General features: G+C 41.2%; 1 protein-coding gene across 1 annotated transcript in view; it reads right to left on the bottom strand.

Annotated features, from left to right (window-relative positions):
- Nucleotides 1-11,927, bottom strand: part of cbl (Cbl proto-oncogene, E3 ubiquitin protein ligase) — a 215,100-nt gene extending 203,173 nt beyond the window's left edge. Inside the window, exon 1 of the mRNA XM_041174435.1 lies at nucleotides 11,555-11,927. Within this exon, the coding sequence (XP_041030369.1) occupies nucleotides 11,555-11,710 (156 nt within the window). The 5' untranslated portion in view covers nucleotides 11,711-11,927. The remainder of the gene's footprint in view (nucleotides 1-11,554) is intronic.
- Nucleotides 11,928-14,191: the final 2,264 nt, after the last annotated feature.

Below are 14,191 nucleotides of genomic sequence, written 5' to 3'. Positions count from 1 at the left end.
ATAGTACAACAATCCAAGACACTTCAAAGGATCACGGGATAATATATTTTTTGTTTTGGCATTGACTAATCCAGTTTCTGGTTTAAAAGTTAATCTTCAGAAGTCCATCCTATTAAAAACACTCTCACCGGAGGCAGTGTATCAAATTATAAGATGTTTTATTGTTCATAGAAAATATTAACTAGTTCACCTGAAACAGTTATTTCCTTTGGTTACAGAATGTTCCAATTAATTACAGCACTGGGTTCTGATAATCCAGGTAAACAATTAAAGACTTCCTGGCTATAATTTGAGGGGTTTGAATTTCCATACATAGATTGTATGGATTACATATGAACAAGTCTTCCACCATATTCCTGTTTTCTGTATAGACATTCTTTCACACATTTTAACTCACTAACTCAACTGTCCAAGCTTCAGTTATTCCAATTGATAGAATTGGATGCTCAAATTATATGCAAAGTACTAATGTAAGGCTTATTTCATTTGTTTGCCTTTAGATCTCAGTCAAGCAAGTGAGCACAGCTATATTACAAATTACAATCTAACGGCAGCCCATAATCCCAATCCCACAGTTGACTGGCAGTTTTTAATGTATAATTGCTATCTTTTAAATTATTTAAGTTTTTCTTCCTCGTATTATCCCAAAATTTGAGATACCCTGTATTAAGATAATACAACTTGTATTTAATTCAGCCTAAATTGATCGGATAAAGATTTTTTCTCTCATATGTGGATAGGTGGAGAGAGTTTGGGCAGTAATATCCGGGCACATATCATACTAAGCTGCAAACATTACTCAAAGTCCTGAATGATAACTAGTGTTGAAGGCACTGCCAAAATAGACACTGATACAACAGAAGGAGCTTTTCACACATTGGAGTTAAAGTGCATTATCAAGGCAGAATAAATAGTATTATACTGAACCCCAACCCATAGTTTCTGACCTGGTTACACATAGACGGAGTTCAAAAAGTGGAAAAATATTATTTTATTCAATTCACAGACATCTCTCAGTCTCATAACCTATTTTGAATAAGGTTCATTTTTGTAAATGTGAGGAGTTATGGATACAGAGTGGCCCACAAACTGCCTCGGTGTTTTCCCATCTACTCTTCATTCCTTCCTTATAAGTTTGGTAATGATTTTTTCACAGGTAGAGGCCATTGCCATAGTGACATACTGGTTTGGTCAAGCATGAACAGCCCTGCCTCAGCCATCCTAACAAGTCACCAGCACTCAACAAATCTGCAAGAGGCTTCTTTGATGTCATGACTGCAGAATGCCATCACCTTGTAGGTAAATGCACCACCTGGTGCAGTACTGAAACCACAAACTGAGAAAGCGACAGCTTCAATCCAAGTTCTCTGCTGAGTTTCAACATGGTAGCATTAAACTGCTACAACCAGTCTCAGAGTCTCTAGGCTAGTGGGGAAAATTGGCCAGAGCTTTCTCCACATAACCTGGTACCAGAGCTGCCTGTTTATGGATGTTAGCCAAGGAGAGGATCAGATTATCTATGATGAACAGCCCCTACACTCACTTTCCAAGCTCAAGTCAAGAATGAATGCTTGAGTAAAAGTGCCAGAGGAGTGTTTTTCTTATTTGTTCATGGGATGTGAGTGTCACTGACTAAGCCAGCATTTATTGCCCATCCCCAAGGGCAAACATTCACACCACACAAGTGCCAGGCAATGACCATCTCCAACAAGAGAAAATCTAACCATCCCCCCACCCCCGACATTCAATGGCATTGCCATCACCGAGTTCCCCCACTATCAACATCCCGGAGGTTACCATTGACCAGAAACTGAACTGGGCTAGCCATATAAATACTGTGTCTACAAGAGCAGGTCAGGGGCGAGGAATTCTCCGACAAGTAACTCATCTCTTGACTTCCCAAAGCCTGTCCACTATCTACAAGGCACACGTCAGGAGTGTGATGGAATACTTCCCACTTGCCTGGGTGAGTACAGCTCCAACATCACTCAAGGAGCTTGACATCATCCAGGACAAAGCACCACATCCACGAACATTCACTCCATCCACCACCAACACACAGTGACAGCAGTGTGTACCATCTACATGATGCACGGCTGGAATTCACCAAGGCTCCTTAAACAGCACCTTCCAAATCTACAACCACTACCATCTAGAAGGACAAGGGCAGCAGACGCATGGGAACGCCACCACCTGCAAGTTCTCCTCCAAGTCACTCACCATCCTGACTTGGAAACATATCGCTGTTCCTTCACTGTCGCTGGCTCAAAATCCTGGAACTCCTTCCCTAACAGCACTGTCTGTGTACCCACACCACATAGATTGCAGCAGTTCAAGAAGGCAGCTCACCAGCAGCACCTTCTCAAGAGCAACTAGGGATGGGCAACAAATGCTGAACCAGCCAGCGAAGCCCACATCCCATGAATGAATTAAAAAAAAAATGGGGTCAGACCAGCTATGGCTATTCAATAATCAATCGCAGGACCATTAATTAGCACAAAGAAGTACAGAGCCAATCAAAGCCGAAGCATTCCCATTGAAGCCCAGCAGACAGACCATCATAGATTCATAGAATGATACTGGTCAGAAACAGGTCAAGGTTCTCTACAAGTCTATTGGTATCAGACAGAAGAACTCTGTAGTCATCTCCCTGTTGAATCTGAGACTGCAAATGCAGTTTTCCTTAAACACTGCCATGTAGTGGTCTCAGATTGGAGAGAGAAATGTTTGGTCACAGTGGGTGCAGGAAGTGTACTCCTATTGTAACTTTATCTTCTCATTTCCTTGGGGTTCTTCATCTATTAAATCTAGTAAGGAGGGAACAATGAACCCAATGGTCACAACTTCAAAGTTAATTGTAGCTTAAGGAGTTCCAGCTTTTTTTTTAAAAAGCAGCATCAAAAACTGAATCCAGTTAGCCTTTAATGTCTTGTTTCAATAGGTACTTTCATCATGTTGCTGAAGTCACCGTCCTTCAAACAGACATTAAACTAAAGCTCCTGTATAGCTGCTCAAGTGGATGTAAAGATCCCATGCACCAGTGACTTAGCTAACATTGCTCCCTCAGCCAGAGCAATGGAAAGAAACTTTTTTCAGCATTCATTCATTTGCTATTTGAGACTTTTAGCTATGCAAATTGTCTGTGGCATTGCCTACATAGCAATAGCTATACTTTTAAAATAATTTATTGGCTGTGAAGCACTTTTGGACATGAGGATGTTAAAGACACTAAACAAATTCAACTTCTTTCCTTTTAAAGCAAAATTAAGTACATTAAGAGCAAAGTATAACAGCCAACATAAAACATGAAACATATTCGCAGTCCAAAGAACTTTGAGGCCGTGACCTGTTAAGTGCTTCATAAACTATTAAAAATAGGGCAGATCATTTTGAGCAATACAATACTAAACATCTCAGCAAGCGAGACTGATCAAAGAACCTACTTGTGACAAAGTAACAAATATTACAGTTAGTCTCTCAAAAGAAATTGATTTAGATCATAACTGTGAGCATAACATTTGATTCATGGTATGTTTGTGAATGAATTTAATTTCAAATGGATATTTTTTTATAGCCCATGACTAACTATTGAAGTTACTTTTTCCAAATGTTGTATGGCATTGACATTTACTGCCCATCCCTAGTACAGGGCCCTTTTGAATCGCTGTAGGCCAACTGAATGATTTACTAAGATAAAAGTAAAATACTGCGGATGCTGAAAACCTGAAATAAAAACAGAAAATGCTGGAAAGACTCAGCAGGTCTGGCAGCATCTGTGGAGAGAGAAACAGAGTTAATGTTTCGAGTCCATATGACTCTTCTTCAGAGAGCTGAGGGGTAATATGGACTCAAGACATTAACTCTGTTTCTCTCTCCACAGATGCTGCCAGACCTGCTGGGTTTTTCCAGCATTATCTGTTTTTATTCATGAGTGATTTACTCGGCCACTTCAGAGGGCAGGTAAGAGTCATATGAGAAAGTTACATATAAACAATATTAGAAATGATTGGCCAGGCCCAGCAAGGATGGCAGGTTGCTTTCCTGAAGGACATAGTGAACCAGTTGAGTTTTCAGGCAATCAGCTTTTACTGATACCAACTCTTTATTTTCCAGATTTCATGTAACTTAATTCAAATTCTCAAACTGCCATGACAGGATTTGAATACATGTTCTCTGGATTACAAGTCCAGAAACATAACCATTACAGTTTTGTACCTTCTGGGAATCTGTAATTTTATTTCTATTGGTATTTCGCTATATATACACATGTATTTTATTATAAACGGAGGTCATAAACTGGTGAAAAGCCACCGAAGGATTATACAGAAAATGAAGCGATGGATTATTTTCAAGGCACTAGTTCAAACCAGAAATTGAACCAGAGATCTGCAACACTTGTTTCCCATCCCTAATTGTCCTTGAACTGAGTGGCTTGCTAGGCTATTTCAGAGGGCAGTTAAAGTCAGCCACATTGCTGAAGGTCTGGAGTCACATGTAGGCCAGACCAGGTAAGGATGGTAGATTTCCCTCCCTGAAAGACATTTGTGAACCAGATGAGTTTTTATGACCCATGATAGCTTCATGGTTACCATCACAGAGGCTAGCTTTCAATTCTACATTTATTAATTAATTGAATTTAAATTACACCTGATCATTAGCCTGGGCTACTGGATTACTAGACATTATGGGAAGAATGTGGTGTAGTGGTAAAGTAGTCCACTGAAGTATATTCTACATCCACTCATTTATTTCAGATGCCACCATAAGCCTGTTGTGGGCAGTTTTATCGGGTACTCATTTGCGATTTCTGTTGGCATATATGAACTTCAGATTCAAAACAACTCAAGTCAAACCTTTCAAATGCACAAGTCGCAAAACAAGACCACATATTTCTTTGTAAAATTATCCTTCATCACAGGTTCTAATGACACTAAACAGCACTGCAGCAATATTACAAAATGGACAAGAGCAATAAGACAAACAGTTCACAAATATAAAATTGCAGGCTATACACATGCACAAATCGTAGAGGATAGGGAGTATATTAAAGACAAATTCCCAGCTTTAGAGCAAGTCATAAACCAGGAGAGCCCAAAACCGAGAAGTTAAGAATAGCCTTTAACATGCTTACTGAACTTCCTGCCAACACATTTTACTCATGTGCAAAGCAGAAAACCAATTTCCACGAACAGCCCTGTGACGCCCATGAACTGAAAACTAGTTCTTTTATTCATGATGTGAGTGGGATAGCATGTCACAGGATTAATAACTCCTCTTGACCACAGTTTTAAGCCAGTGCTATGTGGGCTGTCCACCACGTCTCCTGTTCACTTCAAACTGCAGTAAATATCACACTGCCAGACCACTACATGCCGTGCAAAAATAGCTCTATATACAAGTCATACAATTAGACAAAAACAAAAGATACAATAACTTGCATCTATAGAGCACTGTTAACATAATAAAACGTCTCAAGACACTTCACAGGAGTATTATCACGCAGAATTTGACACCAAGTCAGATAAGGAGATATCAGCACAGGTGACCAAAATCTTTGTCAAATCTGTAGGTTTTGAGAAGCATCTTAAATGAAGAGAGATAGCGAGGTGGAGAGGTTCAAGGAGGAAATTGGAAGCTTAAGACACAGAGAGCTAAAGGCATGGCCGCCAATAGTGGAGCAATTAAAATCAGGGATGCGTAAGAAATCAGAATTGGCAGAGTGCAAAGATCTCGGAGAGTTGTAAGGCTGTAAAAAGTTAGAGCTAGGGAGGACAAGCCTTGGAGGGATGAGGATAAGAATTTTTATAAATCCAACACTTCCCTAAAAGTTGCTGTCCCCACGTAGTACTTAACTGGGCAAATCACAGTTCCATCTATCCGGCTCTGATTCAAGTAACTGTAATGTAATAATTACAATTAAATTACTACATTTAGTAAATATATACAGGTTATGAAATATTCTTCAATTTGAAATAACTGATAAATTTACAGTAACACAATAGTTTATCCCTCAGGATGACCTCCATCATTACTTTATTGACGTAAAGGTAATTGCTTTTAGTTCTATTTTAGTTCAGTATTCATCAAATAAAGATGCTAAATAAAATGAAAACAGAAGAATTTTTTTTTAATTAAGATACCAGAGTGTGATTTCAGGACAGTAAGCTAATAATGTCATTCTATGACTGAACATGCCTAAGATTATTGCCTTGTAATCTCTCTTGGGTATCTTGTCTGTCTTTTGTGGAAAATGCTTTGTCCAAGTGCCAGCTCAGTAAGACCAATATCCTATACATGCACAAGTTAAAGAAGAAAGATCACAGCAAAATCCTGCTTACTTGTTGATAAAAGAAGTCGTCCTTCTACAGCTTTGAAACATAAACTTTCAAAACTTCTGCTGTATTTAAACAGGAAGTTCTTGTTGCCAGGATCATTAACACCTTTGCTATGGCTGAATTAACAAGCAACTAATAATAAATCTATCAGCACTCATTTTCAGCCACGTCAGCGGTGGCTCAGTGGGTAGCACTCTCACCTCTGAGTCAGAAGGTTGTGGGTTCAAATCCCACTCCAAAGATTTGAGCTCAAAACGTAGGTTGACATTCCGGTGCAATATGAGCTTGCTACCGATCATTTAGAATGGCAACAACTTGCCAATCAAACTGCTTCACGCTTTCAGTCACAATGCCTTAATGATGCAGCAGAGAAGGAAAGAAAAGGAAGCAAATCCTGCAGTTCAGATGCCACTACCTTGCGGGTACCATATGCCCAAAGATAAACAGGGCAAGAATCAGCCTGTTCAGCCACATGAAGATTGATGACAGAAACTCATGACTCTCAGTAGACATCATCCTCAATTGAGGGGCAGTCGACAACAAGGTGTAAGGGAGTGTTGGACTGCATGGGATGCCATCTTTAAAAGATCCCGTGGCACTACTTTAAAGAAAAGCATTTAAGGGGAAGCCAGATAAACAAAGGAGGGGAAAAGGTGAAGAATGAGAGAGCACTGGGGTATAGCATAACACCAACAGCCTGCTTATGTGCTGTAAATATTATGTAAATATGTACAAGCAGAAGAATTCTTACAGGTTTGAGCTTAATCAAGGGAGAATCGGGATGACTCTAAAAGGTATAGAGGACAAGTAGGGCAAAGAGAACTACTGAAATAGATTGGCGGCTAACAAAAAGGGGAATCCGAAGATCTTACATAGCATGTTAACAATAAAAGAGTTAGAGTTGCAGAGGTGCTGAAATAAGCTTCCAATCCACCTTAGATGCAGGGGTGATGCCAAAGTACTGGGGGGTTGCAAAAATTATTCCCTTGTTCAAAAATGGGAGAAGGATGAACCTGGCAATTAGAGGCCAGTCAGTTTAACATTGATAGTGAAGACGCTTTTAGAAACAATAATCTGGGAGAAAATTAACAGCTATTTGGATAATTATAGACTAATAAAGGAGTCACTACGGATTTGTAAAACCGTGTTTGACAAACCTGATTGCATAGATTTTCAAAAGGCATTTGATAAAAGGGGCAAAGTAAGGAGGATACAAAACTTGGGTAAGGGAGAGAATATGGAGTTATGATGAATAGCTGTTTTCCAGACTGGAGGGAGGTATAAATAGAATTTCCCAAGGTTCAGTACTAGGCCCACTGATGTTTCTGATATACTTTAGTGAATTAAATTTGGGGATACAGGCCAAAATTTCCATGCGTGCAGATGGCAAAATGTAGACAATTAGAGGAAAAGAGTAATAGACTTCAAAAGGACAGATACAAACTGGTGGAACGGGCAGACACATAACAGATGAAATTCAACTCAGAAAAGTGAGAGGGGTTATACTGTATTTTGGCAGGAAGATTGAGGAGACACAATACATGCAAAACAGTACAATTTTAAAAGGGTGCAAGAGAGAGAGATCTGGGATACTTGTGTACAAATTTTTGAAGGCTACATAACAGGTTAATAAAGCAGATGGGATACTGAGCTTTATAAAGAGAGGCAGAGTATAAAAGCCAGGAAGTTATGCTAGATAAAACACTAGATTTGCCCCAGCTGTAGTACTATGTCAAATTCTGGGCACCATACTTTAGGAAGGGTCTGAAGGAGGGTACAGAAGAAATTTTCTAGAATGATTCAGGAAATGCGAGCCTAAGGTGAGGTGAAATTTTTCACTCAAAGGATTGTGGATCTTCCATCGTTGAATATGGTTAAGGCTGAGATGGACATATTTTTCATCTCTCATGGAATCAAGAGATATAGTGAGCAAATGGAAAAATGGATTTGAGGTCAAAGAGCAGCCATGATTATACAGGCTGTACCGACTACTCCTGCTCCTATTTCTCATGTTCTAAGCAGGTAGACTGGAGAAGCTGGTGTTATTCTCCTTAGAGCAGAGAAAACTGAGAGGAGATTTGTTAGAGGTGTTTAAAGTCATGAAGGGTTTATATAGTTTACCTTTCTTTACTCTGTTTCTAATTGAAGAGCCGGAGGGCACAGGTTTAAGGTAACTGGCAAAAGAGCCAGGGGCAACATGAGGAAAAACTTTTTAATGCAACAAATGGTTAGGATTTGGAATGCACTACCCAAGAGGGTAGCAGATATAGATTCAACATTAGCCCTCAAAAGATAATTATATAAATACTTGAAGGAAAAAAAATTGCAGAGAAATGGGGAAAGAGTGAGAGTGGGGCAAGTTGGACTGCTCTTCAAAAGAGCCAATGGAGATTCAAATGGCCTCCTTCTGTGCTAATATAACATGATTCAATGAAGGGTGGCCTGGACAATATTTATCCCTCAAAAATCACAAAAACAGATTCTCTGGTCATTATCACAATACTGTTTGTGGGACCTTGCTGTGCACAGATTAGCTACCTTCATGTTTCCTCCATGACAACAGTGATGACACCTCAAGAGTGGCATTTCATTAACTGTAAAGCACTTTGGGACATCCTCAGGGTGTGAAAGATGCATGTCTGTCTCTCTTTTAATATCTGTCCTTTCTACTCTGTGAGCAAAAGGCAGTTACTAGTGCTGAGGCATAGTCTCCAGTATGTTACACATAAAACCATTTGTAAGGAGTGAGCCTATAGAATCATAGTTGACAGGTTATTCAATCAGGGGAAGCATTGTAGCAGAGTCCAATTCCACCTTCCCCAGATGTTTATACACACATATACTTTCCAGCAGCAATCACTGCTGATTTTATTTCCCCTCCCAAAGCCAGGGCTGCTGAAATTAACTGCAAAGCCCAACTGCTTTCCAGGCTGAGATTTACAAATTCAGTATAAACTAGGGTTTGAATATTACTGATCTGTACTGTGTGGCCCAGTATCACACCAGGTACTAAATTATCTATTATGAGTTTTCTTTTACAATATCTATTAAGATCTCTTTTTAAAATCATACAACAATGTTCAGACTTTGTTGGCAAACCAACTTTAAAAAGGAAAGGGTTTACACTCACCATTACTTACACCTTCCGTTGTGCACTATTGGCATTTGGCAAAACTTCAGATATGTTATTGATAGAATATTTGAAATTGAAAACACAAAATTTATTTGTTTTTGAGAAGATAGCAGTTGTTTCTCTCAGTTACAGCTCAGTAACAATGCTATATCAATAATATATAGACAGGGACTCAGATCAAATCAACTATTATGGTCAATCATTCAATCAGTTCTGTTTTTGGAAGTTATTAAAATGAAGAAGAAATTTCAGCTCCTTGTATTTTAAGCTGTTTGTGATGGATCACTTTACTAAAGTTAACAGAACTCTCCATAAGACAAAACCTGAAGTTGTTTCAAGCATCTCCATGAGATGCTAGTGAAAGATTACACACCCAAGCAATGTAGTAACTGAGTTAAATAATCATACACTCTACACTAACATTTACGAATCTCACAAGAGTGGCTGCATTTATACACAAAAAACAGCACAACTGACTGATAACTCATTACACTTACTTTCAAACAAAGCAACACATAGCAACAAGTAACACCATTTGACTGTATGCAAGACCTCACTGCAATTCAACGAGACTTTGTAGCCAGGCATGCCAGATGTAGGCATTTCCAACACCAGTTTAAAACTTCACTGCATCATGCCAATATCCACAATTCTGATGTATGATGGTAAATTCTGTACAATTGTTTATCTACCTGGACAATGATGGGTTACTAATAAAAGGGAGCTGGAACACATTGCAATTACACTGAACCACTGGTCTTTGGTACCCAGCATTTATCTACCAACAGCTATAAACACAGAGGGCCAATATATTACAAAAGCAAAATACTGCAGATGCTGGAAATCAAAACAGAAACTGCAGGAAATACTCAGCAGGTCAGGCAACATCTGTGGAGACAGAAACAGAATTAACATTTCAGGTCTGTGACCTTTCACCATTTCTCTCTCCAAATATGATCTGCTGCATTTTTCCAGAATTTTCTGTTTTAATAATAGTGGATGTGTTTGAGAAATAATGCAGCACCAGTGTTGCCTTCATATATATTTGGCATGCTTTACAGGGACATTTACCATATATACTAGTAACAGATTAATCCTAAATGAATCTGAATTCTACAATGTGTGTATACTTTATAACTTGGACACTTTAGATCATTATGGTATTTATTTTGAATATTTCAGATCTCCTTCAATGACTAGAGCTAGACTTGTGATATTTATCCATCTGTGTTAAGTGTAAACCATTCCTGTTTGCGTCTAGAAACACTAAAACCTCCTTAACGCACAACCCTGACAATAGGAATGTCTCTGCAATGGAACCTGCACCTTGCCCATCAGACTGCCTTTCGCCATGGCTCGCTCTCTCTCTGACTGCCCGGGACTGACTGTCACCCTCCGGGGAACGTTCTCCGCCGGGAGGGACAACCTTCATTCTGACAAGAAGCAGATGCAGCAGTTTTTATTTACGAGCCCTGGCTCCCGGTGCGGGTAAGTCATCCATCCGAGTAGTGTCTTATCCTGGGAGGGGGGGGGGTTCACTGACATCTCCCAAACCCCCGGGAGGACGGGAGGGGGCCGGAACATGGCTGGATGGAGGGAGGTGTCCCCCTCACCCCACCCCGGACACTGGTCACTCTGACCGTGATGAGCAACGTCCGAGCGGGGGGCACAAACCCGGAGACTCTCTCTCCACCCCACCCACCTCCCCCCCCCCCCCGGACACTGGTCACTCTGACCGTGATGAGCAACGTCCGAGCGGGGGGCACAAACCCGGAGACTCTCCCCCCACCCCCACCCCCGGACACTGGTCACTCTGACCGTGATGAGCAATGTCCGAGCGGGGGGCACAAACCCGGAGCCTCTCTCTCCACCACTCCCCCCCTCCCCCCCCCCACACCCTCCCCGGACACTGGTCACTCTGACCGTGATGAGCAATGTCCGAGCGGGGGGCACAAACCCGGAGCCTCTCTCCCACCCCCCCCCCCCAGACACTGGTCACTTTGACCGCGATGAGCAATGTCCGAGCGGGGGACACAAACCCGAAGACTCTTCCCCCCCCCCACCCCGATCTCCCTTTCCCCTGTACCTTGTCCATCAGTTTCCAGCATTTCTCCACCGCCCTCTTGTCCACGATGCCTGCCGGCTGGTGTTGGTGTTGATGAGGCTGGAAGGCGTCCTTCACCAGCCCGATGAAGCCTCCCGCTTTCCTCAGGTTACTGCCCCGAGCCGCCGCCGCCGCCATCGACAACCAGCGGACACCCGACTGCAGCCTTTTCAATAAAAAAAAACCTCCCTTCCGCAAACTTCCTGACAGGAAAAGGGGGCAGGAGACGGTCCGTGAGGGGATGAGAGGGCGGGTTTACCTCAGCAAACTCTCCGCTCACATCATTTTAAATTCATTTATTTTTTTTTAAAACCCGGTCACCGCTAATTTCGCTTCAGCTTTTTCCTTCCGCTCGTCTCGTCTCGTCCCGCCCTCGGCGCGCGGCCGCTGCCGGGGTCAGAGTTCACCCAGGGGAAAGCGGACCGCGCAGAGGGAAGGTGGGGCGGAGTGCGCATGCGGCTCAGCCCGGGGGTGGGGGGAAAGGGGGTGTGAAGAGGTTCGCGGGAGGTGCCATGTTTCATCCTGGCGAGACCTTGTTTACATCGGGGCTGGAAAAGGCAAATTGCTGCGGATGCTGCAGATCTGCCGAAAGGTCATCGATCATCAGCGTTTTTCTGTTCTAATCTCGCTAAATGCTACCTAACCTGCTCAATAATTCCAGTACTTTCTGTTTTCAGTATTTACATGGGAAGGACGAGTCTATTCCATTCGAACTTGGCTGATCTGTATCTTAACTCAGTTGCCCGACACGTAATAACAATCCTTGTTCATAACAATAATTTTAAATAAATCCATTGTTTAAATAGGAACCTTTTTCTTATTGTTTAATAAATCCCGCCAACGCAATAACATTGTCTTTCTCAAATCACCCTGCTGCTGTCTCCTACCAGGAGATCTGCTGTCATGGTATTGCCACTCTCGCCTGTTTTGAAGCATCTTTACACATCCAGTGTCCATTGTATCTCATCCGCAACCGCTCTGTGATGGGGACCCCCGTCGCCCAACTACACCTAGGTCGTCCCTACAGGGGATCCCTGTAGCTTTTCAGCTCTGATCAAATGGCCGAAATATTGACACTTTCTTTTCTGGCTGTCCCACATTAGAGTCTTCTCCGTCTTTCAATTTCAAGCACCTCTTCATTTGTCTTCTGGTCTGTAAATGGGATTTTTAGCATACGCCTTAGCACCCACATTTCAAAGGCCTCTATTTTCTTCTCCAGATCTTTTATTTATTGTCCAGGATTCTGAGGCAGACAGGAAGGTGGATGGAATGTAACATCTTATGAGTTTTTTTATTTGTTACAAGCTTGAGTTTTCTTGTTAACACGTCCTTCATCTTCACAAAAATACTTTTGGCTATCTCGATCCTTTTTCTAATTTTGGCATCGCATCCACCATCTTCTGTTATCATTTGTCCCAAATAAACAAACTTATCCACTTGTTCCAGTGTGACACCATCCACTTCAATCTTCGCACTAGTTTCTTCTAATGAATCCCTTGTTTTTGTCTTTTTGGTGTTCATACTCAATCCACATTCTAAACTTCTGGATTTTACTTGATCTACAATATTTTGTGGGGCCTCTTCTGATTTTGCAAGTAGCGCTGTGTCATCAGCATATCGCAAGTTTATTATGTTCGTGTCTCCAATTTTTACCCTGGAAGTACATCTAATTCTCTGAATATTTGTTCTGCATTAATAATAATAAAGGGAAATAAAAATAACTTATACTCCTGTCCTTTTTTCCTAATAAGTTCTTATGTCCAGGCTTATAATAGGAACTGTTTATGTAAACATGTCATGCTGTAATTACTTCTTCCTGCCAGAGATGGTGCTGCACCACCTCAGCTTTTTGTGTATCAGTTTGCAATGCAAAGAAACTCGTTGAAGGATGGAATGTATAACATTACAACGGAAACGGAATTATACCTGCATGTTCTTAATCTAATTATCCACTTTCCTTCCATCCCTGCTTCACATGAAAATAACATTTGCTCCTGCCTTTCATATACAATGGTACAGGAGATTAAGTAGCAGAAATATCATTTTCCTCTCAAATCCAAGAATCTTCCTATTTTTCTCAGCCTTCCCTTTCATGACCTAAAGCTTTTAACATTCATGATTGTGCCATACACACAGAATAAAAAGAATACGGTTAGAGAAGTATGTAACAGCTGGGTATTCACTCTTTAAGGCAGGGTAATTTAGCCCTAGCTAAAGCTTGGGAGAGGAGGAAATGAGAGGTAAACCCAATTATTGGTTCATTTCAGAAGTGGCCCCTAGAGAGGAAGGGAGAAAACAAGCATCCATAAGCACTGGATCATAGAGTCACCCATGTTGGATTGTTGAACAAAACAGGCTGTGAGGGGGTGAAACAAATAAATCTATCAGGCCCTTTCCCCTCTTATAAGTTCTTGCAAAGAAATATAGCAACATGGTGGGGAGATTGTAGTATCGACAAGGACAAGTAAATGGCAACCCATCATGTTTGAAATGAATTTGTCCTGTGTCAGTCCAAGTTTGAGCCTGTCTGTTTTTGATGGGCTTTGTTCCATGAAATGTGGATCCACATGATAAATTACAGGAGATCCACCAGATACCACATCACCTGAATATTCTCTC

The sequence above is a fragment of the Carcharodon carcharias genome, chromosome 25 (genome assembly GCF_017639515.1).
Source record: "Carcharodon carcharias isolate sCarCar2 chromosome 25, sCarCar2.pri, whole genome shotgun sequence".
Taxonomy (NCBI): domain Eukaryota; kingdom Metazoa; phylum Chordata; class Chondrichthyes; order Lamniformes; family Lamnidae; genus Carcharodon; species Carcharodon carcharias.
This window is presented reverse-complemented; position numbering and strand designations above follow the sequence as displayed.